Source organism: Octopus sinensis, linkage group LG25, assembly GCF_006345805.1.
Source record: "Octopus sinensis linkage group LG25, ASM634580v1, whole genome shotgun sequence".
NCBI lineage: Eukaryota > Metazoa > Mollusca > Cephalopoda > Octopoda > Octopodidae > Octopus > Octopus sinensis.
The window spans coordinates 10489888-10516464 of NC_043021.1; the positions used below are offsets into that span (position 1 = coordinate 10489888).

The 26577-nt window shown below is 39.9% G+C and overlaps 1 protein-coding gene and 1 long non-coding RNA gene across 6 annotated transcripts in view; both read left to right on the forward strand.

Annotated features, from left to right (window-relative positions):
* Positions 1 to 26577, forward strand: part of LOC115224576 (arf-GAP with coiled-coil, ANK repeat and PH domain-containing protein 2-like) — a 310532-nt gene that overhangs the window by 62819 nt on the left and 221136 nt on the right. For all 5 annotated transcript variants that reach the window (XM_036513288.1, XM_036513289.1, XM_036513290.1 and 2 more), the window contains exons 2-3: positions 15809 to 15866; positions 25464 to 25522. In XM_036513288.1, the coding sequence (XP_036369181.1) occupies positions 15809 to 15866; positions 25464 to 25522 (117 nt within the window). The remainder of the gene's footprint in view (positions 1 to 15808; positions 15867 to 25463; positions 25523 to 26577) is intronic.
* On the forward strand, positions 11853 to 12568 carry LOC118767917. Its single transcript, XR_005003828.1, has 2 exons — positions 11853 to 11924; positions 12366 to 12568. It is a non-coding gene; the product is annotated as an uncharacterized LOC118767917 (long non-coding RNA).

Here is a 26577-nt window from a genome sequence, read left to right on the forward strand (position 1 = left end):
GAATTGAACTCACAACCTCATGATCATAAGTTTGACGCTCTAACCACTGAGCCATGTGCCTTCACACATACACACATACACACACACACATACACACACATATCATCATCATCATCATCGTTTAATGTCCGTTGTTCATGCTGGCATGGGTTAGATGGTTTGACCAGGGCTGGAAGCCTGAAAGGCTGTACCAGACTCCAGTCTGATCTGGCATGGTTTCTATGGCCCTTCCTGACACCAACCACGCCAAGTGTGTAACGGGTGCTTTTATGTGCTACTGGCATGACACCAGTACCTGGCATGACTGCGGTTTTACCTGGCTTGATTGATCTTCTTCTCAAGCATGGCATAATGCCAAAGGTCTCAAATATATATATATAGTCTGATGATGGCTTAACTGACCAGAACTTCAAAGACACTGTCAACAGCATTCTTGTATAAGAATAATAAATTTGTTTTTTATAAAAGTATAGAGTAATCCATCAGATTAATGTAAAATTGTTTTTATTATAACTAATCATAAGAACAAACAATATATATATAGCGAAAGAGAGAGATTTTTGTGCCCACTTTTCTGTGCTTGTATGGGTTACATGGAACTTTTTGTAACAATGTCTTACATATGGGTGCTCTCCCTGATGCCAACACTTTTAGTTACTCTTTTTTACATGCAGAGATACAGTGTCCCTATGCTAAAGACCAGTAAAAAAAACAAAAAAAAAACAGGCACTCTGTTAGTTATGATGACAAGGGTTCCAGTTGATCTGATCGAAAAAGCTTGCTCATGAAATTAAAATGCAAGTGGCTGAGCACTCCACAGACACATGTACCCTTAATGTAGTTCTCTTGGAGATTCAGCATGGCACAGAATGTGACAAAGCCGGCCCTTTGAAATACAGATACTACTCATTTTTGCCAGCTGAGTGGACTGGAGCAACAGGAAAATAAAGTGTCTTGCTCAAGGACTTGCTCAAGGCCAGGACTTACAGCCAAAAATGGTAGGTTGACTTGTACACCAGGACAGCTTTGCAGGGCTGAAAATTCCTACTAAAATGCAGCAGAATTTGGAAAGATATTAATAACATTTGAATGTTTACACGACACACTATTTTGATTTTTATTGCGAAAATTACATTATGATCAATCACATTCCAACTGTAACTATTCAGTCAATTTTTCTATGTGCTGGGAAGACACGACCGCAATACTCTTTTACTCTTTTACTTGTTTCAGTCATTTGACTGCGGCCATGCTGGAGCACCGCCTTTAGTCGAGCAAATCGACCCCGGGACTTATTCTTTGTAAGCCCAGTACTTATTCTATCGGTCTCTTTTGCCGAACCGCTAAGTGATGGGGACATAAACACACCAGCATCGGTTGTCAAGCAATGCTAGGGGTACAGACACACAAACACACACACACACACACACATATATATATATATATATATATATATATACGACAAGCTTCTTTCAGTTTCCGTCTACCAAATCCACTCACAAGGCTTTGGTCGGCCCGAGGCTATAGTAGAAGACACTTGCCCAAGATGCCACGCAGTGGGACTGAACCCGGAACCATGAGGTTGGTTAGCAAGCTACTTACCACACAGCCACTCCTCTAATTTTTTTTTTTTATTTTATTTTATTTTTTTTTATCTAGTTTCAGCTCACAAGCTGTGGCCATGCTGGGGCACCGCCATTTGGTGTTGCTACATGATTTTACTTCACGAATGCTTTTTAGCAACTGCCATTTGGTGCATGAGAGAGTTCGATGCAGATGCCCTCATCTAATGTGTAGTTTTTTTTTTTTTCATTAATGGTAGGGTTTGGTTTTTAAGGGAGAAAAGTTTGCTATTTCTAGCAGGTCAAGCAATCGTATAGAAGCTCTCTCATTGGTTCATTTTCGGCTGCACATGTGTTTGTGTGTACAGGTAATTTCACTAGCATGTGTTGTGCATAGCTTCTTCTTTTTCCTCTCCCCCCTCTTTCAATTATCTGCTGTACAGAAAAAGAAATGCTGTTTATCAAATTGGTTTCTCTTTTTTCACACACACACACACACACTCATTTTCACCCTCACTTTCTCTCTCCCCCCATTCATCCTATCCTCTTTCTCACACTCGCAAACTCTCACACTTCCCCCTTTCCTCCCTCCCTCTCACACACACACACTCCCCCTCCTTCCCTCTCACTCACACACTCCCCCTCCTTCCTTCTCACTCACACACTCCCCCTCCTTCCCTCTCACTCACACACTCCCCCTCCTTCCCTCTCACTCACATACTCCCCTCCCTCCCCCCTCTCTTACACTCCCCTCCCCCTCTCTCATGCAACATCTTCCTTTCTCCTCCAACTTTCTCTTTCTCTCTCCTCCAACACTCCCTCGCATGGACCGGTCCTGCTCTCTCTTATGCAACATTATCTCCCCCCTCTCATCTAACACTCCCTCTCTCCAGCAACACTCACTACCACTCTTACAGCTCTTTCCTTCTCTCTCATGTATTCTCCCCCTCTCTCTCTCCTCTTTCTCTTTCTCTCCAACAAAACCCTCTTCCTTCCCCTATCAGACACTCAAGGCACTTACTGTTTTCCTCCCACATCCTCTCCCCCCATACCCTCCACTCCAGTTAGCATATTAGTTAAGTCAATCAGCATAATATATCTCATTGTCAGGAATGTTAACTTTACTTTGGTGGGGAAATTCTTAGCGGAATAATAACTTAGTACCACCGCCACTACTACTACTCATTAACCACCACCACCACCACCTTGACTACAAACACTGCCATCACTTCTGTTACTACCACCATTACCACTATTAGCTATCTACACTAACACTATTCTTACTACTACTACTACTACTACTGCTGACTACATACATATACTAACACACTTCTGTTCCTTAGTTTTATGCCTCCACCACTACATAATCGTTTTCTGGAAGTAGACTTTCCATTCTCATTGTTGGTTTGTTCTTTGAGAGATTTCGAAACTTTTCCATTGTAATTTCCAAATTTCCGTACATGCCAGCGACTTACTTAAAGCTTTAAATGAGCACAATGTTGACCTGCTTGAAAAAAAAAAAATAGCTAAATCTCCTAATTACATAATCATATGCCACACTGTCTTAAAAAAACAAACAAAAAAGCGGATATGTCTAGAATGAACTAATTAACCAACTAACAGTTTAGGAGGAAAGAAAAAAAATATTTTTCAATGTCAGGAATGCTTTTTTTAAACTGTAAACTAATTTCTCTCTGTAAGCAATGTTTAACTTTTTAAACTTAATTTGTCCTGAGTTATTGCTATGCTGGTAATTCCAAAGAAGAATGAAATAGTACTATACATGGCTGCCGAGGACTAGAAGTTTTAAGATGTTTATAATGCTCTTTTACTCTTTTACTTGTTTCAGTCATTTGACTGCGGCCATGCTGGAGCACCGCCTTTAGTCGAGCAAATCGACCCCGGGACTTATTCTTTGTAAGCCCAGTACTTATTCTTTCGGTCTCTTTTGCCGAACCGCTAAGTGACGGGGACGTAAACACACCAGCATGGGTTGTCAAGCAATGCTAGGGGGACAAACACAGACACACAAACATATACACACACACACTTATATATATATATACATATATACGACAGGCTTCTTTGAGTTTCCGTCTACCAAATCCACTCACAAGGCATTGGTCGGCCCGGGGCTATAGCAGAAGACACTTGCCCAAGATGCCACGCAGTGGGACTGAACCTGGAACCATGAGGTTGGTTAGCAAGCTACTTACCACACAGCCACTTCTGCGCCTATGTATAAAAAAAAAAACATTCAATGTGTATACTTTGTACATCTTATTTGCTCTTTGATGGAAATTCAAAACTTTCAATTCCATCTCAACTTCACTTAATCTAGAAGTGGTCGTCTCCCCTTTGGTAGCTGACCACCAGGGTTACACAAAAGTTAGGATTGCTAAGGCTGGAACTCTCGAACCAGGGTCCCACTGTTGGATGCAGTCTAAAGCCATGGCCAGGACTTGTGTATAGTAAATCCAGCGTCCAGGGGTAGATTACATCAAATATTTCATCATGTTACAGAATGAGTGAGATCTTTCACCTAACGAGGCTGGCTGGATGAATTCTTTGCTACCAAAGTTGTATTTAATAAAATGTAGTCTTTGTGTATTGAAGCTATCTGTGGTGTAGGTTCTTGTGGTGGTGGTGGCGATGGGGTTGTTGCGAATCAACAGAACAGTTGTATCTCTTAATCACCCACTTCCGCTCTCTCTATTTCCTTTACGGTTCTGATGTATATTTTTGTTTTTCCATATCAAACAGTACTACTTCAGTGTTGTCTCACTTACGTAAGCCAGTAAAGTAGTTGATTTCGAAATTCGACACAAGGCCAGCATTTTTAGGGGAGGGGGTAAGTTGATTACATTGACCCCAGTGCTTAACTGGTACTTATTTCAGCGACTTCGAAAGATTGAAAGGCAAGTCAACCTCAGTGGAATTTGAACTCAGAGTATGAAGACAGATGAGATGCCGCTAAACATTTTGCCTGGCATGCTAACGACTCTGCCAGCTCTCCATATTAGTTATATCAATATTCCACTATTGCCTTTTATCCTTTCAGGGTTGATAAATTAAGTACCAGTTATGTACTGGTGTTAATCTAATTGACTGCCCCCCTTCCCCCCAAATTTCGGGCCTTGTGTCTAGAGTAGAAAAGAAAAGTTTCAAGGCGTCGAGTTGACAAATATGTTAGCACACCGGGCAAAATACTTAGTGGTAGTTTGTCTGTTTTTACATTCTGAGTTCATATTCCACCAAGGGTGACTTTGCCTTTCATCGTTTTGGGGGTCGATAAATTAAGTACCAGTTACGTACTGGGGTCAATCTAATTGACTGCCCCCACTTCCCCAAAATTTCAGGCCTTGTGCCTAGAGTAGAAAAGAAAAGTTTCAAGGCATCGAGCTGACAAATATGTTAGCACGCCGGACGAAATGCATAGCAGTACTTTGTCTGTCTTTATGTTCTGAGTTCAAATTCTGCCAAGGTTGACTTTGCCTTTCATTCTTTCGGGGTCGATAAATTAAGTACCAGTTATGTACTGGGGTCAATCTAATTGACTGCCCCCCCTTCCCCAAAATTTTGGGCCTTGTGCTTAGAGTAGAAAAGAATAAACCCTTTCTACTAAAGGCAGGCACACGGCCTGAAATTTGCAGGGAGGGGACTAGTCGATTACATCGCCCCCAGTACGCAACTGGTACTTAATTTATTGACCCTGAAAGGATGAAAGGCAAAGTCAACCTCAGCTGAATTTGAACTCAGAACATAGTGATGGGCAAAATTCCGCTAAGCATTTCTTCCAGTATGCTAACAATTCTGCCAGCTTGCTGCCTTTTGCCACCTTAATAATAATGGCTTCAAATTATGGCACAAGGCCAGCAATTACAGAGAGGGGGATGTGTTGATTACATTGATCCCACTGCTTAACTGGTACTTGTTTTATTGACCCCAAAAGGTTGAAAGGCAAAGTCAACCTCGATGGAATTTGAACTCAGAATATGAAGAATGATGAAATATTGCTATGCATTTTTGCCTGGTGTGCTAATGATTCTGCCAGCTTGCCACCATAATAATAATAATAATAATGATAATAATAATAATTTTCTTATGTTTTCTTAAACATTCTCTAGAACAATACTATGTGCAAAACCAAATTATGACACCCTTGGCATAACGCCAACATGAACTTCTACATTGTTGTCTCTTGAGGTCCCTGGGTTAGACTTGGAGTCAACTTGTACAAATACAAAGCAAAAGTCAAACATATAATAATAATAATAATAATAATAATAATAATAATCTTTTCTACTGGAGGCACATGGCTTCAAATCTGGTGAGGAGAGGATTGGTTGATTACATCAACCCCAGTGTTTCACTGGTACTTAATTTATTGACCCTGGAAGGATGACAAGCAAAGCTGACCTTGGAAGAATTTGAACTCAGAACGTAGTGACGGGCGAAATGCCGCTAAGCATTTTGTGTGGTGTGCTAACGATTCTCCCAGCTCGCTGCCTTAATAATAATAATAATGGGGAGAGAAAGAGAGAGAGAGAGTGAAAGGCAATATGAAGTGTAAATCTTCTAATTAGATTAGATGAGGTCAAAAAGCAATATTCTCATACAGCTTTAATTAGAGCTCTGTTATTTAGTATAGACACAATGTGGTGAACTTGATAAATTAATAATGTAATGAACACTTTGGTATATGGCACAAGATTTAAACTCATTGATGGCATTTCATTGTGATTCAGGCTAAAACTGTCTATATAATTGACTTCATCTAGCTGTCAGAAATGGGTGGCATCAGATCAAACTGCTTCATCTTTTGACCTCATTCCACCAACCAGTTCATTAAGCTGCCAAGAATACATACCAGATCAATGTGGTTCAGTTCCAGACCACTGTCTATCAGTCACAGGAATAGGTATGGAATCTATCCAGTTTAGGTTCTTATGTTAGATGAAGAACATATGCATCATCACTGTGAGTCAGCCTCTGATCACTGTTCACCAATTAGTTTATCTAATTGTCAGCAGCATCTAGCAGCTCATTATGTTTCTGTATCAGAGCCTAGTCAATTAATTTGTTCTTTCTAAATGGCAGGAATAGATGCTAGCTAAGTCAAGCTGGTTCTGTTTTAGACCATAATCTTCCCATCACCTCTAGATGACAGGAATAGTTACCAGATCAAACTGGTTCAGTCTTAGACCACAGCCTACCCATCAGTTCATGTATCTGTCAATAGCAGGTACCAGATCAATATTGTTCAGTCTCAGACCACAATCTACCAATCGGTTCACTTTGTTATTAGTAATAGATCTCAGATCAATGTGGTTTAATCTCAAAATCCAATCCACATATCAATTTACCTAGATGAAAGAATAAGTATAAAATCAATCTAGTTAGTCCAGCCAAATACTATAGTTCTCCAGCTTTTCTCTACAACCTATGATTGGATCTCAACTCCTTTTCAAATCACTATATACTCTACATGTGTAAATATGTGTGATGGTTACTCAGTGTCTTTATGTGTATATGCAATATTTAATTCCATGTTAAAGCAGCAAGCTGGTGGAATCATTAGCATGCTGGAATAAATGCTTAGCGGCATTTTGTTCATCTTAACATTCTGAGTTCAAATTCTTATTTCTTTATTGCCCACGAGGGGCTAAACAAAGAAGGGACAAACAAGGACAGAAAAAGGGATTAAGTCGATTACATTGACCCCAGTGTGTAACTGGTACTTGATTTATCGACCCCGAAAGGATGAAAGGCAAAGTTGACCCCAGCGAAATTTGAACTCAGAACATAACGGCAGATGAAATAGCGCTAAGCATTTCGCCCAGCGTGCTACCATTTCTGCCAATTTGCCAAGGTAAATTTTTGCCTTTCATCTTTCACAGTTCATAAAATAAGTATCAGTTGGGCATTGGGGTTGCTGTAATCAACTTACCCTCTGCTCTTCATGTACATTGGGGTCACCCACCTTTAAGTGGTGCAGTTCCTATTATCTCTGATTTGAGAGCTAGCTGCTGTAGGTTCAACCACAAGCTGCATTATTGCTAGCACTGAGTGGTGTCTATTGCAAACATTGTTAATTATTAAATGATCCATTCTATCTGGTGCAAGTCGGTCCTCTTGACATAATGGCCACCATTCTTTGGAGCTTGCTGGTGTCATGCCACCTCCACTCAAACACTACCAACCCATTGGATTCGGCACCTCTCACCACTCATGTCATGTCCATAAATAAGGTTTTGGTTAATGGTAACTGAAAGTCCATTGTATATATACGTGTGGGTGTATGTGTGTGTATATATGTAGTCTTTTACTTTTTTTACTTGTCTTTGTCATTTGACTGCGGCCATGCTAGAGCACCACCTTTGGTCAAACAAATCAAACCCAGAGCTTATTCCTTGTAGCCCTAGTACTTATTCTATTGGTCTCTCTCTCTCTCTCTCTCTCTCTCTCTCCTTTCCCCTCTCTCTCTCTTCTTTCCTCTCTCTCTCCTTTACTCTCTCTTTCTCTTCCCCTCCCCCTCCACTGCCTTCCTTTCTTCTACCTTGTCTTCCTTTATCTCTGCTCTTCTCTTCACAACTCTCCCTTGCTAGATGTTTCAACATCCTTGCTCTCATCTGAAATGAATTTCACTGTTTTTCCCATTTTCTTGCATTCCCTTCATTCTTCACCTCTCTTTCTCTCTCTTTCACATACACACACACACATACACACACAACCTCTTTCATTCACTTCTCTCTACTTCTTCCCCTTTTTAATCCCTATTTCCTCCAGAGAGTTTGTCTCTTTCCTACATATGGTTTATCTTTCCAATTCAAATTGTTACTCCAACCTAATTTCCCTTTTTTTCCCCTCTTCCTTCCACTGCACTTCTTCCTCCTTCTCCTCCTCCCTCTCCTCTTCTCTCTCTTCCATCTCTGTCCTTCTTTCTCTCACCATTCCCATCTCTCCCCCCTTTATTGCTCTCTCCCTTTTGTTCTCTTCCCTAAACCAAACACCACACACACACACACACATACACACACACACACACATACACACACACACATACACACACACACACACACACACACACATACACACACACACACATACACACACACACACATACACACACTTGAACTTCAGAAGTAAGAATAAAAATAAAAACAGAAAAAATATTAAGGAAAAGGTTGGGTCCCAGAAGCACATCGCATCACAACACAAACCCAGTCACCAAGCTGACTGTAATTGAATAACTCTGTGAAACGACAATGACAAGTCATCTATAAGACCAGAAGGAGAGAGAGAACGAGAGAGCAGCTTAGGAATCCTCTTGTTGCTACTGCTGCTGCTGCTGCTGCTCCTTTGGTATTATGATGTTGCATATTTAACTGTGTTCAAGTGTGTGCTCGACTGCTAAGATTGATGGACAGATGGACTGATAAAATTGAGACCAACTAGTAGCAACTAAATATTTTCGCAGAGGAAGAAATTAGATAGGGATGGTTGCGTGAATAGTATTTTTTGCAAAACTTGTAATATTTACGGAGTAGATTTAGTATATTTATCTTCCCTTTCTTTATCTTGTTTGCTAACCTTTTTAAAAAAAAATTTTTTTTTTTTACATATCTTGTTTCAGTCATTAGATTGTGGCCATGCTGGGGCACCACCTTGACGGGGGTCTTTTTTTTTAGTTGAACAAATCGACCCCCAGGATTTTTGTTTGTTAATTTCAAGGTCTGAAAGAAAATCCTGTGTTATTGTATTAGTTTAGTCTCAGGTCAACCTAAATTGTGCAAAGACAGACTTTTTGGATCAGAGGCATTCCAGCCATGACCATTCTGTCTTTTTTTTTTGCTTTGTTTTTTGCTTGTTATGCAGTATTGCTGGTGTATCTTTTCTTTAATTTTGTTCCTTCTCCCGGATCCCGGTTTCCTTGGCTTATAGGTTCCCCACCTGGACGGGATGCCGGTCCATCGCAGGTGAGCTGCAAGATGCAGGAGGAAAGTGAGAAAATTGTAGTGAAAGAGTCAACAGAAGTTCGCCATTACCTTCTGCCGGAGCCGCGTGGAGCTTAGGTGTTTCGCTCATAAACACACACATCGCCCGGTCTGACATTCGAACCCGCGACCCCCCCGACTGCATATCCGCTGCTCTAACCACTAGACCATGTGCCTCCACATCTTTTCTTTAAGACGGGTGATGTGATTTAAGAGAGATTTAGCTGTTATTTCTGAAAGATCAAGGTTGAGCGATCATATTGAGGCCCCTCATTAGCTTAGCCCTTCACCTGTCCAAAAACATTCTCATAAATTTGTCTTAGCTGTCTGTTTCAGACTTTTTTCAGCTTTTTAGCCCATGTTTCACACGCCCACAGTAAATATAAAGCTTTCCTTTCATAAGTCCCAAGTCAACTCTTGGAGTTTGAAAAAATCTGGAATGTGTATTACATACGATGCATACACACCAGGGAAATATGTCTTGTGTTTCACATGTGATACACAGAATGAACAAAGGGCCAAGAACCTCATGTTGTTTTACCCTAGGTCAGCCCTGATCCGGTGGATCTACTGTTAAAAGCATTGCAGCTTTTATTCAGATTATATACATTTTATTCTTTTAATTTGTTTCAGTCATTTGACTGCACTCATGCTGGAGCACCGCCTTTAGTCGAACAAATCGACTCCAGGACTTATTCTTTGTAAGCCTAGTACTTATTCTATCGGCCTCTTTTGCCGAACTGCTAAGTTAAGGGGATGTAAACACACCATTCTTTCAGTTTCTGTCTACCAAATCCACTCACAAGGCTTTGGTCGACCCGAGGCTATAGTAGAAGACACTTGCCCAAGGTGCCACACAGTGGATGTAAACACACCAACATTGGTTGTGAAGCGATGGTGCGGTGACAAACACGCACACACATATATGACAGGCTTCTTTCAGTTTCCTTCTACCAAATCCACTCACAATGCTTTGGTCAGCCCGAGGCTATAGTAAGAAGTCAATTGTGCAAGGTGCCACGCTGTGGGACTGAACCCAGGATCATGTGGTTGGGAACAAGCTTCTTACCACGCCTATCCAATTTTCGTGCACTTCTTCCTTTGTGTGTGTGTCTTGTTTATCATTAAGTTGACCTTGATCCAATGGACTTTTGATTTGAAGTGGTTCCAGTTGTGAGTCTTGTGGCTCTTATTCACAGAGATAATGTATCTAAAACAACATTATTTAACATATATTTTTATTTCTTATCTTTTACTTGTCATGTGACTGCGGCCATACTGGAGCACAACTTTAAAGAGTTCTCTCGAACAAATTAACTTCAATACTCTTTTTTACTCTTTTACTTGGGGGCTGTATATAGCTGGTTTAAATGCTGAAGGGTTAAGCCTGGTACTTATTCTATCAGTGTATTATGCTGAACTGCTAAGTTACAGGGACATAAACAAAGCAACACTGATTGTTACCTGGTGGAGGAGGGAGAAAAACAGAAATCCCCTTATAGATTTACACACACACACACACACACACACACACACCACACACTTCTGTCTATCAAGTACTCTCACAAAGCTTTTGTTGGCCTGGGGCCATAGTAGAAGACTTATCCAAGGTGCTGTGCAGTGGGACTGAACCCAAGACCACATGGTTGGGAAGCGAGCTTCTTAACCTTGTAGTCAAGCCTACACCCGTAGTTATTGTTGTTTAACCCTTTAGTATTTAAACCGGCCATATCTGGCCAATATATTTAATCTGTTTTATGTTCAAACTGACCAGATCCAGGCTCTCACACCTACCCTACAATGTTATTCTACATGAAGTAATTGCACCATCTAGATCTTGAAGATATGAGATAATGCTTGATTAATTCAAATCAATGTGAATCAATTAGCAATATGTTTCATAGAATAATCAGAACACTAAATGGTTAATCTTGTGTCAATCCTGATATTGCAGCTTACAACCAAATGTATTTCAGTTGTCAGCAGCCCGTTTTTTATCCAAGCCTTATCTAATGTTTATTATAGTATTGTTGATGGTGGTGGTGGTGTTTAGCCCCATATTAGCTCTGAACAAGCAGATCTATTATCAAAAGCATTCCAGCTATGGCCATACCTACTTTTCAAGAAGACTCTTTAACTGCATTATCTAGTTTATCTTTCCTGCATTAAGATATTGGAGCAGGGAGTGATGTGAAGATTTAGTTACTTTCAGCTTGTTGAATGATGAAAGAAAAGCCCCCACATTGGCTAGCTGTAGTTGTAGCTGTTTAGCTCCCATATCAGCACCGATTCAGCAGATATACTGTAAAAGAAATGCCAGCCGGGATCATCTCATCCCCACTTTTTATTTCTACCCAACATATAGGTGTAGGAGTGGCTGTGTGGTAAGTAGCTTGCTTATGAACCACATGGTTCTGGGTTCAGTCCCACTGCATGGCACCTTGGGCAAGTGTCGTCTACTATAGCCTCGGGCCGACCAAAGCCTTGTGAGTGGATTTGGTAGACGGAAACTGAAAGAAGCCCATCGTATATATGTATGTATATATACACACACACACACATATATGTATATATATATATATATATACATATATGTGTGTGTGTCTGTATTTGTCCCCCCCAACATCGCTTCACAACTGATGCTGATATGTTTACGTCCCTGTAACTTAGTGGTTTGGCAAAAGAGACCGATAGAGTAAGTACTAGGCTTACAAAGAATAAGTCCTGGGGTCGATTTGCTCAACTAAAGGCGGTGCTCCAGCATGGTCACAGTCAAATGACTGAAACAAGTAAAAGAGTAAAAGAGTATATCAAAAATATACATAAACCAATGTGACCTTCCTTTTTTAAGGCAGTACGATTTGCTTTGATTGAGATTTGGCTGTTAATGCTGAGCCTCAGACCAGTTCTTGTCCAGCAAAGGCAATACCAAAGACGTTTCAGTAATGACCTCTCCACCTTTCACTCAGACAGGGTAACTAGGGCTACATTGGTTAAAGTGTTCTTCTTTTTAAAGATAGGAGGGTTTTGTTCCATGCAGATTTGGCTGTTGTTGCTCAGCGCCAGGTTAGTTTGGATCCAGCAGGGCATGATCAGAGAATAATGATCCTCCTGTCTTTCATTCAGACATAATGTAACGAGGACTACATTGTTTAAGGTACTCTCTTTTACTCTTTTACTTGTTTCAGTCATTTAACTGTGGCTTACAAAGAATAAGTCTTGAAGTCGATTTGTTTGACTAAAAGGTGGTGCTCCAGCATGGCTGCAGCCAAATTACTGAAACAAACAAAAGAATAAAAGGATATTGTAGAAGTTTATTGGACAAATTTTAACATCAAAATCTCACATGGACACCCAGTAGTCCATAGGTAAAACAAAAAAAGTGGTTGAAAACCACTAGTTTCGTGGTTGAAATTAGTGGAGGGAGAAAAAAAATGCTAATAAGTAGAAAAGGTGTTAAGGTGGAAGAGAAACTGCAGAGGAGAGGATGAGGAGAGAAAAAGAGGCAGAGAAGTGGTAGATGGGAGTGGGTGGGCTAGCGAACATCACAAGTGGTGAGATGAAAACATGAATGAGAGGGTGATGATTGAAGTGCCCTGGGAACTGGCAGAGGGAAGGTGGGTACAAGTGGATTGATGGAAATGGTGAGGTGAGAGACTGACTGGAGTGAGTATAGAGATGAATGGATGGAGGAGTGATGATGGGTGAAGATGGAGCGATGGTGATAGGTCAATACAGCCTCTCATCTGGATAATGTTTGCTCGTTTATGCAACCACTAGATGGCACTTCTCTTAGATGTTACCACATAATTACTGGAAAAAAAGAAAGGAATGAAATAAGGAATGCTTCATAATCTCTTACCATTTACTCGTTTCAGTCATTAGATTGTGGCCATGCTGGGGCACTGCCACAAAGAATTTTTTTTTGCTTTAGTTGAATGAATCGACCTTAGTACTTATTTTTCTGTTAAGCCTTGTACTTATTCTATTGGTCACTTTTGCCAAACTGTTAAGTTACAGGTACATAAGTAAACTAACACCCATTAGTTATTCAAGTGGTACTAGGGAGCAAACATGGACACAAAGACACACACACACACACACCAGCTTCTGTCTACCAAATCCACTCACAAGGCTGTGGTTGGCCTAAGGCTATATAGTAGACGACAATTACCTAAGGTGCCATGCAGTGGGACTGAACATGGAACCATGTAGTTGGGAAGCAAGCTTTTTATCACATATTTCTTTTCATTTATTTGTCTCAACTTTATACTGTTCTGTTGATTCCAAGAAGAATGAAATAATGCTAAACATATCAACAACTAATAACTTGATCTTTAAGAAGAAAAAAAAACATTAACGGATGAAAGGCAAAGTGGACCTTGGTGAAATTTGAACTCAGAACGTAAAGACAGATGAAATACCACTAAGAATTTTGCCTGGCATGTTAACAATTCAGCCAGCTCGCTGCCTTAATAATAACAATAATAATAGTAATAATAATAACAATCCTAATTCTGTCTATTGTAAGCAGAAGGCCCGAAATTGTGAGGAGGGAAACAGTCTACTACATTGACCCCAGTATATGACTGGTTTTCTATTTTACTGACCCAGAAACATCAAAGGCAAAGCTAAGCTTGGCAGTGTCAATACCTATTGGTTTACTATAATGATTTCAACAACTGTTGCCAGTTTAAGAATGACATCTATTCACAGACGTGAAGGTTCTCTCTCGTATATTTGTTGACTTTGCAGTAAACATGCTATTTTGTTGGGTTTTCATGCATGCTTACATGCACACACACACACACACACACACACACACACACACACTCTCTCTCTCTCTCTTTCATATGAATGAGTAGGTAGGGGTGGCCATATAGCTGTGTGGTCCTTACGAAACAAACAGTCCACAGTTTTTGTTGTCTTTTTTTTCTTGCTACTATTTCCTACTTAACTTTTTTTTTCTCTTTATATTTTTGCATTTTAAATATATATTTTTTTTACTCCCATTTTTCATATTTATGACTGGTGTAGATATCATTTATTATTATTATTATTATTATTTTGTGGGGACAAGATTGTTTCTACAAGTAAGTACAGATAACCATTCCTACTGCTAAGTACTGAACTGTAAAGTCGGAAATGGACAGACACATATATACACACACATGCCCAGGCATTGGTGTTATGATCATCATCATCATTGTCATCATCACCATTATCATCTTCGTCTTCATCATCCCCATCTAATGTTTCTTTTTCTATGCTGGCATGAGTGGAATGGTTCGACATGAACAGACGAACCGGAGGACTGTGCCGAGCTCCAATCTCTGCTTTAACCTGATTTCTACTGCTGGATGCTCTTTCTAGTGCTGACCATTTCACAGAGTGTAGTGCCTGTTTTTTTCGTGTTGCCAGCACTGGTGGAGTCACCAAGTACCTGCAAGACAAGGTACCCCCACCCTTCAACCAGCATAAAACCACCTTCCCCTCTACTACAACCGCACTTAGTTAACAGATCTTCTTCTCCTTTCACTTGCAAGTTACTTAGCAACCTCACCAGTGCCATTGTTCACCCTGCTGCCAAGAAAAAGCACTCAATACACGCTGTAAGGTGTTATGGTATCCATCTGTGGAAACCATGTCAAAGGAGATACTATTGTCATATTTGTATTTGTTGAACTGTAAGTCTATTGACGTAAAGAACATGAAACAGCTTTGTTTTTCTATTTCTGTCTATTTCTGTTTTTCTATTTCTTATGCCTGTGCTAGTAGGGTGCCAAGAACACCATCCGATTGTGATCGTTGCCAGAGCAGCCAACTGGCTTCCGTACCCGTGGCACGTAAAAGGGCACCATTCGAGCGTGATCATTGCTTCACTGGCACCTCTGTCGGTGGCACGTGTAAAAGATTCAAGCAAGGTCATTGCCAGTACCGCCTGACTGGCCCCCGTGCAGGTGGCACGTAAAACGCACCCACTACACTTTCAGAGTGGTTGGCGTTAGGAAGGGCATCCAGCTGTAGAAACTCTGCCAGATCAAGACTGGAGCCTGGTGCAGCCATCTGGTTGCCAGCCCTCAGTCAAAACCGTCCAACCCATGCCAGCATGGAAAACGGATGTTAAACGATGATGATGATGATGATATAAGGCTGATTTTTCTTCTATAAGGATTGATGTATATTTGATAATGATTATTTTATTATTAATTACTGTTACTTAATTCTTTTTCTTTTCTTTGATTTCAGAGCTTCCCTCGAAGATGCTGAAAATGATATCGAACTACTGGAAGTTAGATTGGAGAAGGTAAGACTTTAGTCTCCTCCACTAGATGCCACTGATCCCTTTTATTTTTCATTTTGCCATAACCCTATGTCACTTTAAGACTACTTAACTCCAACCCTATTTCTTCTATCTATTTCTGTGTTCCATGTTGTTTAATATTTTGTAGCGTTGGTTTTATTTTCCTTGGTTTGAGGTTCATTACAGGAGAGGATGATCATTGATGTCCTATGCTCCTCCAAGGAGTATAGGCCATCAGTGATCTCCCATTACTTGTCTCTGTCCAGGGTCTTCCATTCCAATTGTCCCCAGTTCCATCCACATTTTCTCACTTTTTGCGATGTTACCAGGTATTTAGGAACCTTCTTTTCCTTTAATCCAAGATAATCCCCCCAGAGAGATTACCATGGATGACATTGTGTTGGGGCCTTCTAATGTTGTGTTCAATCAAGTGCCACTTTTCTCGCTTGATCTCTCTATTGTGTCTGCTACTGAGCACTAATTCACTTGTCAAAAGCCTCAGTTGTCCTACTTTGAGCCATTGTACTTCACTCAGTCACAGGTTGTATCTCTTGCATTTGACAGTGACTTTTGCCACTCTCATACCTGGTTCTAATATTCTATGAAACAGTGGTGGTTTTAATATGTCTGTCAAGGAAGTTAAATTCCTTTCCAGTATAGCTCTCCGGGTTACAGAATCATGCAAACTCCCCTACCATCACAAAGGACGGAATTAGAGCAGTGAATTCAATTAATTTCCTTGTATAATCACTGGTCTTGTGAGACAGATCAGGATGTGACTTTTAACTGCATCTGGTAGCGGGGCTCTGGTTTGGTAGTCCTTAAGCTTTGAGGAGTGTGGAACCACTTCTTAGCCTCTATTGTTCTCAGGTCTACTCTGACCTAGAGTAGTTGCATCTACCAAGGTAGGTCCCAACTAACCTAAGTTAGTTATGTTAACTAACATATTAGCACCTGAGCCTGAGTGTATAGAATTCATGGGATGCAGCATGGTGGATGTGAACTATTTTGGCAAATAAATATATTAACCCTTTCATTACCAGCCCGGCCAAAACCAGCTCTGGCTCTGTAATACAAATGTCTTGTTTTCATAAGTTTTGAATTAAAATCTTCCACCAAACCTTAGTCACAATTTATGTTCCTAATACTAGCTGAATGATAACTAAGTTATTTTACTAAATTCTTTGTTATATTTAAAGTAATTGAAAGAAACACGAAGCATCTCAAAATAAATACAGTAACAAAAGGGTTAAGTCAGTGAGACAACAAACTGTCAATGACCGGTCAATCAACCAGTTCAGTTAGTGAACTATTGCTGTCATTTGTAGTTGTGGTGTGCATAGACATTTCAGCCAGCAAGATCAATGTGATTAAAAGCCAAGCCAGTTGGCTACGTTACTTTCCTTCATTGGTACATTTACTGTGGAAGAGTTGCATTGGTCTGGGCAAATCACCAGTTGATGATGATCACTAGTACTTATTACTGTTACATTTTATTTATGAGTCTTGCGAGAATGAGTCAGAATTCCATTTCCAGGTTTTATATCAACCCAGAACTAAAAGGGTCAGAGCTAAATATTATAGTTTCCATCACTGTTATACTGTTTGGTGTTGGTGATTTTAATTGTCATCTAGAACTTGCATGTGAATTTAGCTCAATGATAGGCTTGTTACTCACCTTGTTTCATCCTCAATGCCCTCAGTTCATTACCAGTTGTTGTTTTATTGTTGTCCATCCTGAGATGTGCAGTTTAATAACAGGCATGGACAAGCCTTTTTGAGGATGTTAAATGATGATGAATGTATATACACAGAGCCCTACTGCTGTCGGGGAAATAGTATTGCTGCTCAATATGCAAAATAGGTGTCAGTAGCAATTGTATTTGATGCACCCAGTTTACAGTGAACCCTTGTTTATTGCGGTAGATTGGTTCCGAGACCGGCCGCGATAACTGAATTTCTGCGATGTAGGGACACCATATTTACATTGTTTGTTTAACGTGTATTTGGACTTTTAAAACCCTCCCTATACTGTTAACAACTCGCCCATTACAGTAGTCTATTAATAATAAGGACAACCGTTAAGCAATAACACTTTAGATTTTAAAAAAATAAAGATTGTTACTGTTACACAGGCCAGATTACAAAATAGAAAGCTGTGATTCGTCGTCTTTCTCCATTGCACGAATCATAGCCAGTCTTAAGTTCAAATACCCTTGTATATGCTTTTTTGCTATTTTACGCTTGTTTTGTTGTTCCTAGACTAGGAAATAATATTTATTATTAATATTTTAATGGATTTGGTGAAAAATTTTAAGCGTTCATATATATATATATATTTTAAAAATCTGCGAAGTTGTGAATCTGCGATAGTTGAACCGCGAAGTAGCGAGGGATCACTGTAAACTGTAGATGCACAAGAAATGCAGATGGACAATAGGTAGGCTAATGGAGAAGGTAAACTTCACATGTGAGTGGTGCAAAGGGTCAGTAAGTACTAAACCACATGCAAAACTGACTCCCTCTAATATTTCTAGAAGTAGTATATAGTTTTGTTATCTAGGGGACCTAATTATTATTAGAGGTGGGCGTATTGAATATTTAGTAGCCAGAGTGAGAACTGTTTAGAAAAAGTTCAAAGAGGACCTCTTTTAGCAACAAAGAGCTTCTCTTTCAGCGTGAAGGGTGGACTGTATAATGCTTGTATGTGAAGCACAATGCTGCATTATAGTGAGGGATAGTCCTTGAATGATGAGGATTTGTGTAGGCTAGAAAGACACAAAGAAACTATACTCTGCTGGGTGTGCTGAGAGAAAAACTGAAAACAAGAGGAATCAGAAATAGTGTGCAAGAGAGAAGACTGCATTGGTAAGGGCACATGATAAATAAGACTGAGGGGAATTCTATAAAGAAGTGTTGCACTGTCAGTGGAGGGGAACTTATGGGAAAGAGAGCTCAGGGAGGACTTGGGATGATGCAAAGGGTGAGGAAATACTAAAGGCACATGCAGAATTGACTCACTCCAATACTCCTAGAAGTTGCAGATAGTGTTTGTGGGTGCGAAACAATGGGTAACTCTATATAAAATTTGTTATTATACACACGCACACGTGTGTGTGCCTTTGTGTCTGTGCCCACCCACCACTTGACAGCCAGCTAAGTTATGTCCCCGTAACTTAGCAGTTCAGCCAAGGGGACTGATAGAATAAGTACCAGGCTTTAGAAAATTAAGTCCTGGGACTGATACATTTGACTAATTATTATTATTATTAGTCTCTTGAATCTGAGAAAGATGGTTCCACAATCTCTTGCTGAACAACCTACATAGGTGATTAGATTGTGATCAAATATTTCTGCTGCACATCATCTCAGTCTCTTCATCAAATTCACATTACCTGTACAGTTACATTGTGTGCCACACCTAATATATAAAAGTGAAACGAAGTGTTTTGCTGAAGAACACAGCGCACCACCTGGTCCAGAAATTGAACCCATGATCTCATGATCACGAGTGCAGTATCCTACCCACTGGGCCATGTATTCTCACAGGATAGAGTTAGTGATGTCATAACTATGGCACAGGACACATAGTTATGACATAGAGCAGCATTACAGTCATGTCTTAACCATGACATGGCAGTGGTACGCTCGTGTCTCATGTCCTGAGATGTAGAACAGTATTACAACAATGTGGCAAAGAAAACAAATTTAGAACAAGGGGTATAAGTATAGGTGTGGTAATTAAGATAATCACATGCTAATTAGGATAATACTGGTACTAATTAAGATAATGGTGGTGCTAATTGCAGTGGTGATGAAGATGATGGTGATGATTATGATGGAACAGTTGGGTTTACTCTTCTCAGACACATCTGGTTTGAGTCAATGAGTGAATTTCTTGTGGTAGCTCTCAACTTGTACAAATTACAGCAAATTCCTCCTCAAGTTACGACTTGCCATTAAAAATATAAAACAACTACAAAAAAAAAAAGGAAAAACTCAGAACAATGCTATAGCTGATGAAAAGGGCTGACCTGGGGTTAAATAGCAATAACATAGCATGAGTGACATAGTACATTATGTTATAGAATCTTAGTCCTGCTGGAACAGAGCTGGCCTGGAGTTAGAAAGCATACAACAGGAGAGGGGTTATTTATTCTGCTGATCTTTGGAAATCATCATCATCATCATCATCTTCGTTTAACATCTGCTTTCCATGCTAGCATGGGTTGGACGATTTGACTGATGGCTGGCGAACCAGATGGCTGCACCAGGCTTCAGTCTTGATCTGGCAGAGTTTCTACAGCGGGATGCCCTTCCTAACGCCAACCACTCCGAGAGTATAGTGGGTGCTTTTACGTGCTACCGACACAGGGGCCAGTCAGGCGGTACTGGCAATGTCCTCACTCGAATCTTTTTACACATGCCACCGGCACAGGTGCCAGTAAGGTGATGCTGGTAACGATCCCGCTCAAATGGTGCCTTTTACATGCCACTGGCACGGAAGCCAGTTAGCCGCTCTGGAAACAGTCATGCTCGGATGATGCTCTTAGCACCCTACTAGCACGGGGCTCAAGTGCCAGTAAGGCGACGCTGGTAACGATCACTATGCTGGAATGCGGAAGACGCATAGCTCAGTGGTTAGAGTGTTGGGCTCACAATCATGAGGTAGTGAGTTCGGTTCTTGGACCAGGCTGTGTGTTGTGTTCTTGAGCAAGACACTTTATTTCATATCGCTCCAGTTTACTCAGCTGTAGAAATGAGTTGCGACATCACTGGGGCCAAGCTGTATTGTCCTTTGCCTTCTCCCTTGGATAACATCAGTGGTGTGGAAAGGTGTGGCTGGTATGCATGGGCAACTGCTGGACTTCCATAAACAACCTTGCTCAGTCTTGTACCTCGGAGGGTAACTTTCTAGGTGCAATTTCATGGTCATTCATAACTGAAGGGGGGCGTCTTTACCCTTTACAAGGAATGTAAACCTGACACCACCATTTTGCTCAGATGGTGTCATGCAAAGATAGAATGCAAAAAATTCACGTGTGCGCACCCCTCCCCCCACACTCATTCACTCACTAGTTGGTCCAAAATTCATGCAGCGAAATAGAACCCACAAACATATGGTTATGAAGCAAACTCCATATCCAAACAACTATGCTGAGATGACTGGCAGTTTGTTGTGCTCAAGAAGACTCGTCCACCTTGGCAAAAATGAGCTCCTAAAAGCTCGTAATTTTGCCTATATGCACCCCCATCCATTTAAGCTGTTTCCACAACTCATCTTCCCAACACTATACCTCCATCACTCTTCTAACTGCAGCACCATCTTGGCTGTTGTAATTATAATCAAATGAGAGGAACACATTTCATCCCCTACACTTTTGTGCTCCCAGTTGCCTCTCTCCTTGGAGCCACCTCTCTTTGGCAACCACCTTGCACTTTCAATATTAACCCCATATTATTGAACACTATTTCATAATGGCCATGACCCTCACCTCCCATCCCGTTCATCATTTTCTGCAAATACAGAATCCATAAAAAAGATGTATACACACTTCAAGAAAGGAAAAATCAGTATAAATCTATACATATAAAGCTGAAGTTGTATGTGTGTGTGTGGCAGGTTTGGTAGCCTTCAACTAACACTATCTCCTCCGAGACCCTGTGGTGCAAATTGACCAAAATTGAGAGTATGATAGAAGGTTTGCTCTTCATTCCGTAGAAGAAAAAATTCAAATTGGTCCATGTCCAGACCAAAAATTATTTACATCAAAAAGGTGCTTTTTTTCTTATGAAAATCCCTATTTTTTACGATTTTTTTGACTGCTGTGTCACCATTTTTCGGTGTATTTCAACCAGAAAAATGTTTACTTAAAGAGAATAGCAAGCTACATAATGCAAAATTTTTACTTTTCAAAATAGACTGAAACTATGTCAAAACTTCAACACGACATCAAAGTCTGCTGCCGTTTTAAGCGCAACTAAAAAACAAAACCCGAGCAACGCCGGGCTATACTGCTAGTATATATACATATATATATATATATAACATTTATCTACATGGTTTCTAAATTCCACACTTAGAAGGCATCAACCTACCTGAGACTCTGCTAAAAGACGTTTGTTCATAGTTTCTGCACAATGGAATCAAAAATCCTGGAAACTACATCGTTAGAAACTGAACTTCCTAACCACACAGCAATGCCTACAACACCTATGTTTGAACTATGTTATCGTGATGGCTCTTTAATTCCGTGTAAACATTTCCTCTCCAAAGTATTTCTGCTGCCTTTGTGGGACAAAGGTTTGTCTGTTAACTTTGGCAGGTCTCATTGCTTGCTTTACTGATAGAAATCAGAGAGAGAGCTGTTTTCTTATTTAATCCTAACAATTTGGTGTAAAGGCGAATGTACATAATAGGCTGCATTTGTTTTCACACTCATTATACAACCACTCACGTGCACCACACACACACACACATACATGCAAACACCTCACAAACACCCCCACTGTGTGTGTGTGTGTATATGTATATGCATATATATGTAGAGGCGGCGAGCTGGCAGAAATGTTAGCACGCCGGGCGAAATGCTTAGCGGTATTTCGTCTGTCGCTACGTTGTGAGTTCAAATTCCGCTGAGGTCGACTTTGCCTTTCATCCTTTCAGGGTCGATAAATAAAGTACCAGTTACGCACTGGGGTCGATGTAATCGACTTAATACCTATGTCTGTCCTTGTTTGTCCCCTCTATGTTTAGCCCCTTGTGGGTAATAAAGAAATAGGTATGGTGATGCAAACAGGAAAAATAGAACTTAAAATATGAGTATTTGTATATTTTTATTAATATTTAGCGGAAGCAGCGAAGTGATTCATACACATGTACTAAAAAACACAGGCGTGGCTGTGTGGTAAGATGCTTGCTTCCCAACCACATGGTTCTGGGTTCAGTCTCACTGCAAGGCGCCTTGGGCAAGTGTCTTTTACTATAGCCTCATGCCGACAAAAGCCTTGTGAGTGGATTTGGTAGGTGGAAACTGAAAGAAGCCCATCGTGTATATATATGTTTGTTTCCCACCACCATCACTTGACAACTGATGTTGGTGTGTTTACATCTCCGTAACTTAGTGGCTTGGTAAAAGAGACCGATAGAATATGTAATAGGCTTACAAAGAATAAGTCCTAGGGTTGATTTGATCGACTAATTCCCTTTAAAGCAGTGCTCTAGCATGACCACAGTCAAATGACTGAAGCAAATAAAAGAATATATGTGTATATAGGTGTAGGAGTGGCTGTGTGGTAAATAGCTTGCTTACCAACCACATGGTTCCAGGTTCAGTTTCACTGCATGGCACCTTGGGCAAGTGTCTTCTATTATAGTCTCGGGCCGACAAAAGCCTTGTTAGTGGATTTGGTAGACAGAAACTGAAAGAAGCCCGTCCTATATATGTGTGTGTGTCTGTGTGTCTGTTTGCCCCTGCCCCACCAGTTCAGCAAAAGAACCTGATAGTGTAAGTACTAGGCTTACAAAAGAATAAGTCCTGTGGTCAATTCATTCGGCTAAAGGCAGTGCTCCAGCATGGCTGAAGTCACATGACTGAGACAAATTAAAGAAAAGGAAATACAAATAAAAAAAAAGGTATGGTGATGCAAACAGGAAAATAGAATTCAAAATATGACTATATGTATATTTTTATTAATATTTATCAGTAGTAACAGTATAATTCACATTCATGTACAAAAAGGCTCACACATATTTGATTTCTCTCTCTCTTTAATATATATACTGAGAGATATATTTAGCCTGGTACATACAAAGACTTGTAACGCATGCATATGCTTAGACTTGTACGTATATATTTTCGTATAAGGATATACGCAAACCATGTCAATAGATATATGCTTGTGCACACATGCACAACATATGCATTCATTCTCATCTATTTTTGTTATTTACCTAATTATGAGAATTTCCTCAAAGCTTACTTATGATACATCTGGCCTCAGCTGCCATTTCTCACCTCTGACCTTCTTCATGTCATATCTGATCCTGTTTACATTGAGACTATGTAATTACAAACCTAGGGACGTGTGTGTGTGTGTGTGTGCATGTATGTATATGTCAGGTCACTGTTATTGTTACTACGTATTAAGAACAGGTAATATTAATACCAAGAGGTAGTATTTATCCCCACTTAAAGACGGATGTTCTGTTAGAACAAACTATACTGTGGTAGATACCACGAGAGACACTCTCATATAGGCTTTTGGTGCAAAATGTATGTTTGTGCATAATGCACACTTGATGGACTTCTAGTTAAGTTTTCATTTTGTTGGTGTCCTAGGTTATGATGTTGCTTTTGTGTAGTAGTTAGCTCATCTGTACTTTTAGCAACAAATGCAATATTTCCTGTAACATTGTCTGTTGAATCCAACAGTTTCAACTTGTCATCTCTGTCTGTCTGTCTGTCTCTCTCTCTCTCTCTCTCTCTATATATATATATATATATATATATATATATATATTATATATATATCATATAGAGGGCATATATATGTGGATTTTTTCTCTTATAATATAAATATATTTAAGTGAAAAAATTGGTGGATTTTTTCTCTTATGAAGTTTTTCATACTAACTACTTGATAAATTCTTATAAAGATTTTATCCTATTTTTAAATTGTAAAATATATATATGTATGATGGACTCTCCCATCAGTAGATGACTTATGAGGGTTTCGACAATTTCTTACCAAACAGCCACACAGACAATTTGTTTATAGTGATCAAATGTTTGTGTAGACATAAGCTCACTCCCTCCATCACTTCGACATTACCTGTACAGGTGCAAAAGGTGCCATATGCTAGATGTCGAAATGATTGCAGAGCAATGTGAAATGAAGTGCTTTGCTCAAGAACACAATGTAAAAAACACCATTCGAGCATGATTGTTACCAGCGCCACTTTACTGGCACTTGTGCCAGTGGCACATTGAAAACAACATTCGAGCGAGGTCACTGCCAATGCCGCTGGACTGGCTCCTGTGCAGGTGGCACATAAAAGATACCATTTGAGTGTGGCTGTTGCCAGTACCGCCTGACTGGTCCTCGTGCCGGTGGCACGTAAAAGCACCCACTACACTCTCAGAGTGGTTGGCATTAGGAAGGGCATCCAGCTGTAGGAACTCTGTCAGATCAGATTGGAGCCTGTTGCAGCCATCTGGTTCGCCAGTCCTCAGTCAAACCGTCTGACCCATGACAGCATGGAAAGCGGACGTTAAATGACGATGATGATGTATGTAGTATTCTGTTCAGATTCATATGTCAGTATATGAAATATAATTTTATACTTATAAGAAATTAACCGTGAGTTATTGGCAGTTTTTTTGCAGCCCTTCAAAGCTATTATCCTCATTTATTTAACTTGTCTAGCTGAGTCTGTTTTACCTTGCTACCCAACATACCTATCAGGAGTAGCTATAACTACTTCAACATTTCCGAAACTCAGTGATGTGTATGTGTAGTCAGCTCTGTAATATTGCAATTATTTTGACTATGTTATGAATTTATAATTGTTTTGTTCTTTTCCACTGTATTCCACAGCTGGTGAAGCTTTGTTCCAGTATGATTGAGACAGGAAAAGCATTTCATACTGCAAGCAAGTAAGTTGCTTTTGATATTCTCTTTTTCATCTTTTCCATCCATACACCCATCTACACCACCCACTATTCCTAGGAGGGTTGTAGGGGTAGATTCCCCAGGCTACTCCTACTCCATAGGATCCTATCAGAAGCTTTCATATTTATGCTTTTGGGCTGGATTTCCAAGCACGATCAACTGAGACTGTGGATATTATCCAACCATCTGGTTCTTGGTCTACTCTCAGGACCAGTGTCATGGTCTTTTGTAGTGCTAATTCTCTTCCCTGCTTTGCAACACTTGGCAGTGAACTCATTCAATGCATGCTGGAAATCACTTTCTGATGAGCTTAGTAGCACCATGTCATTATCATCAGATATCATCTGACTGGTTCTACACTCATCAATTATGATACCACTTTCAGAGTGGCTGCACAAGCCAATCCAATCCAATCCAGTTCATAAAAAATTATGAAAAGGAAAGGTGACAATATGTACCCCTGCTGCAGTTCAGCACCCATGTTGAACAGTTTCTACTCAACACCATTTCTGCAAGGACAAACATCTGGGCATTCATATTTTTGTTTTTGGTGGAATTCTGGTTTAAGCATTTTCAGAAAATTTTTGCAAATTTGTGTTGTACACATGAGAGTTCATATGATTATGAAAAAAAAAACAAAAAAAAACCCCAACTGTTTTTGTGTGTGATTTAAGGGAATTTAGCTGTTGTTTTTAGCACATCTCACAACCACCTGATACCATATTTGTTTCTTTGTCACTCTGACATGTATTGATGTTTTTCAATATTTTTCTCCCCATAAACACACTTAATGGAATAATGATACACCCAAGGGTGGTCCATTCATGTGATTTAACCAAAAATTTCAAATTGTTCATATTTTAAACTCTGATTAAAAAAGAATGCATTCAAAAACGAGCGAAGCTTTTAGAATTTAAGGAGGGTGTTGGAGTTCAAAAGATTTTTTTTTTAATTTTGTTTTTCATAATTGAATAAATTCCTGTGTGTAGAACACAAATTTGTAATACTTTTCTGAAAATTCCAAAAGACTAAAAGTTAT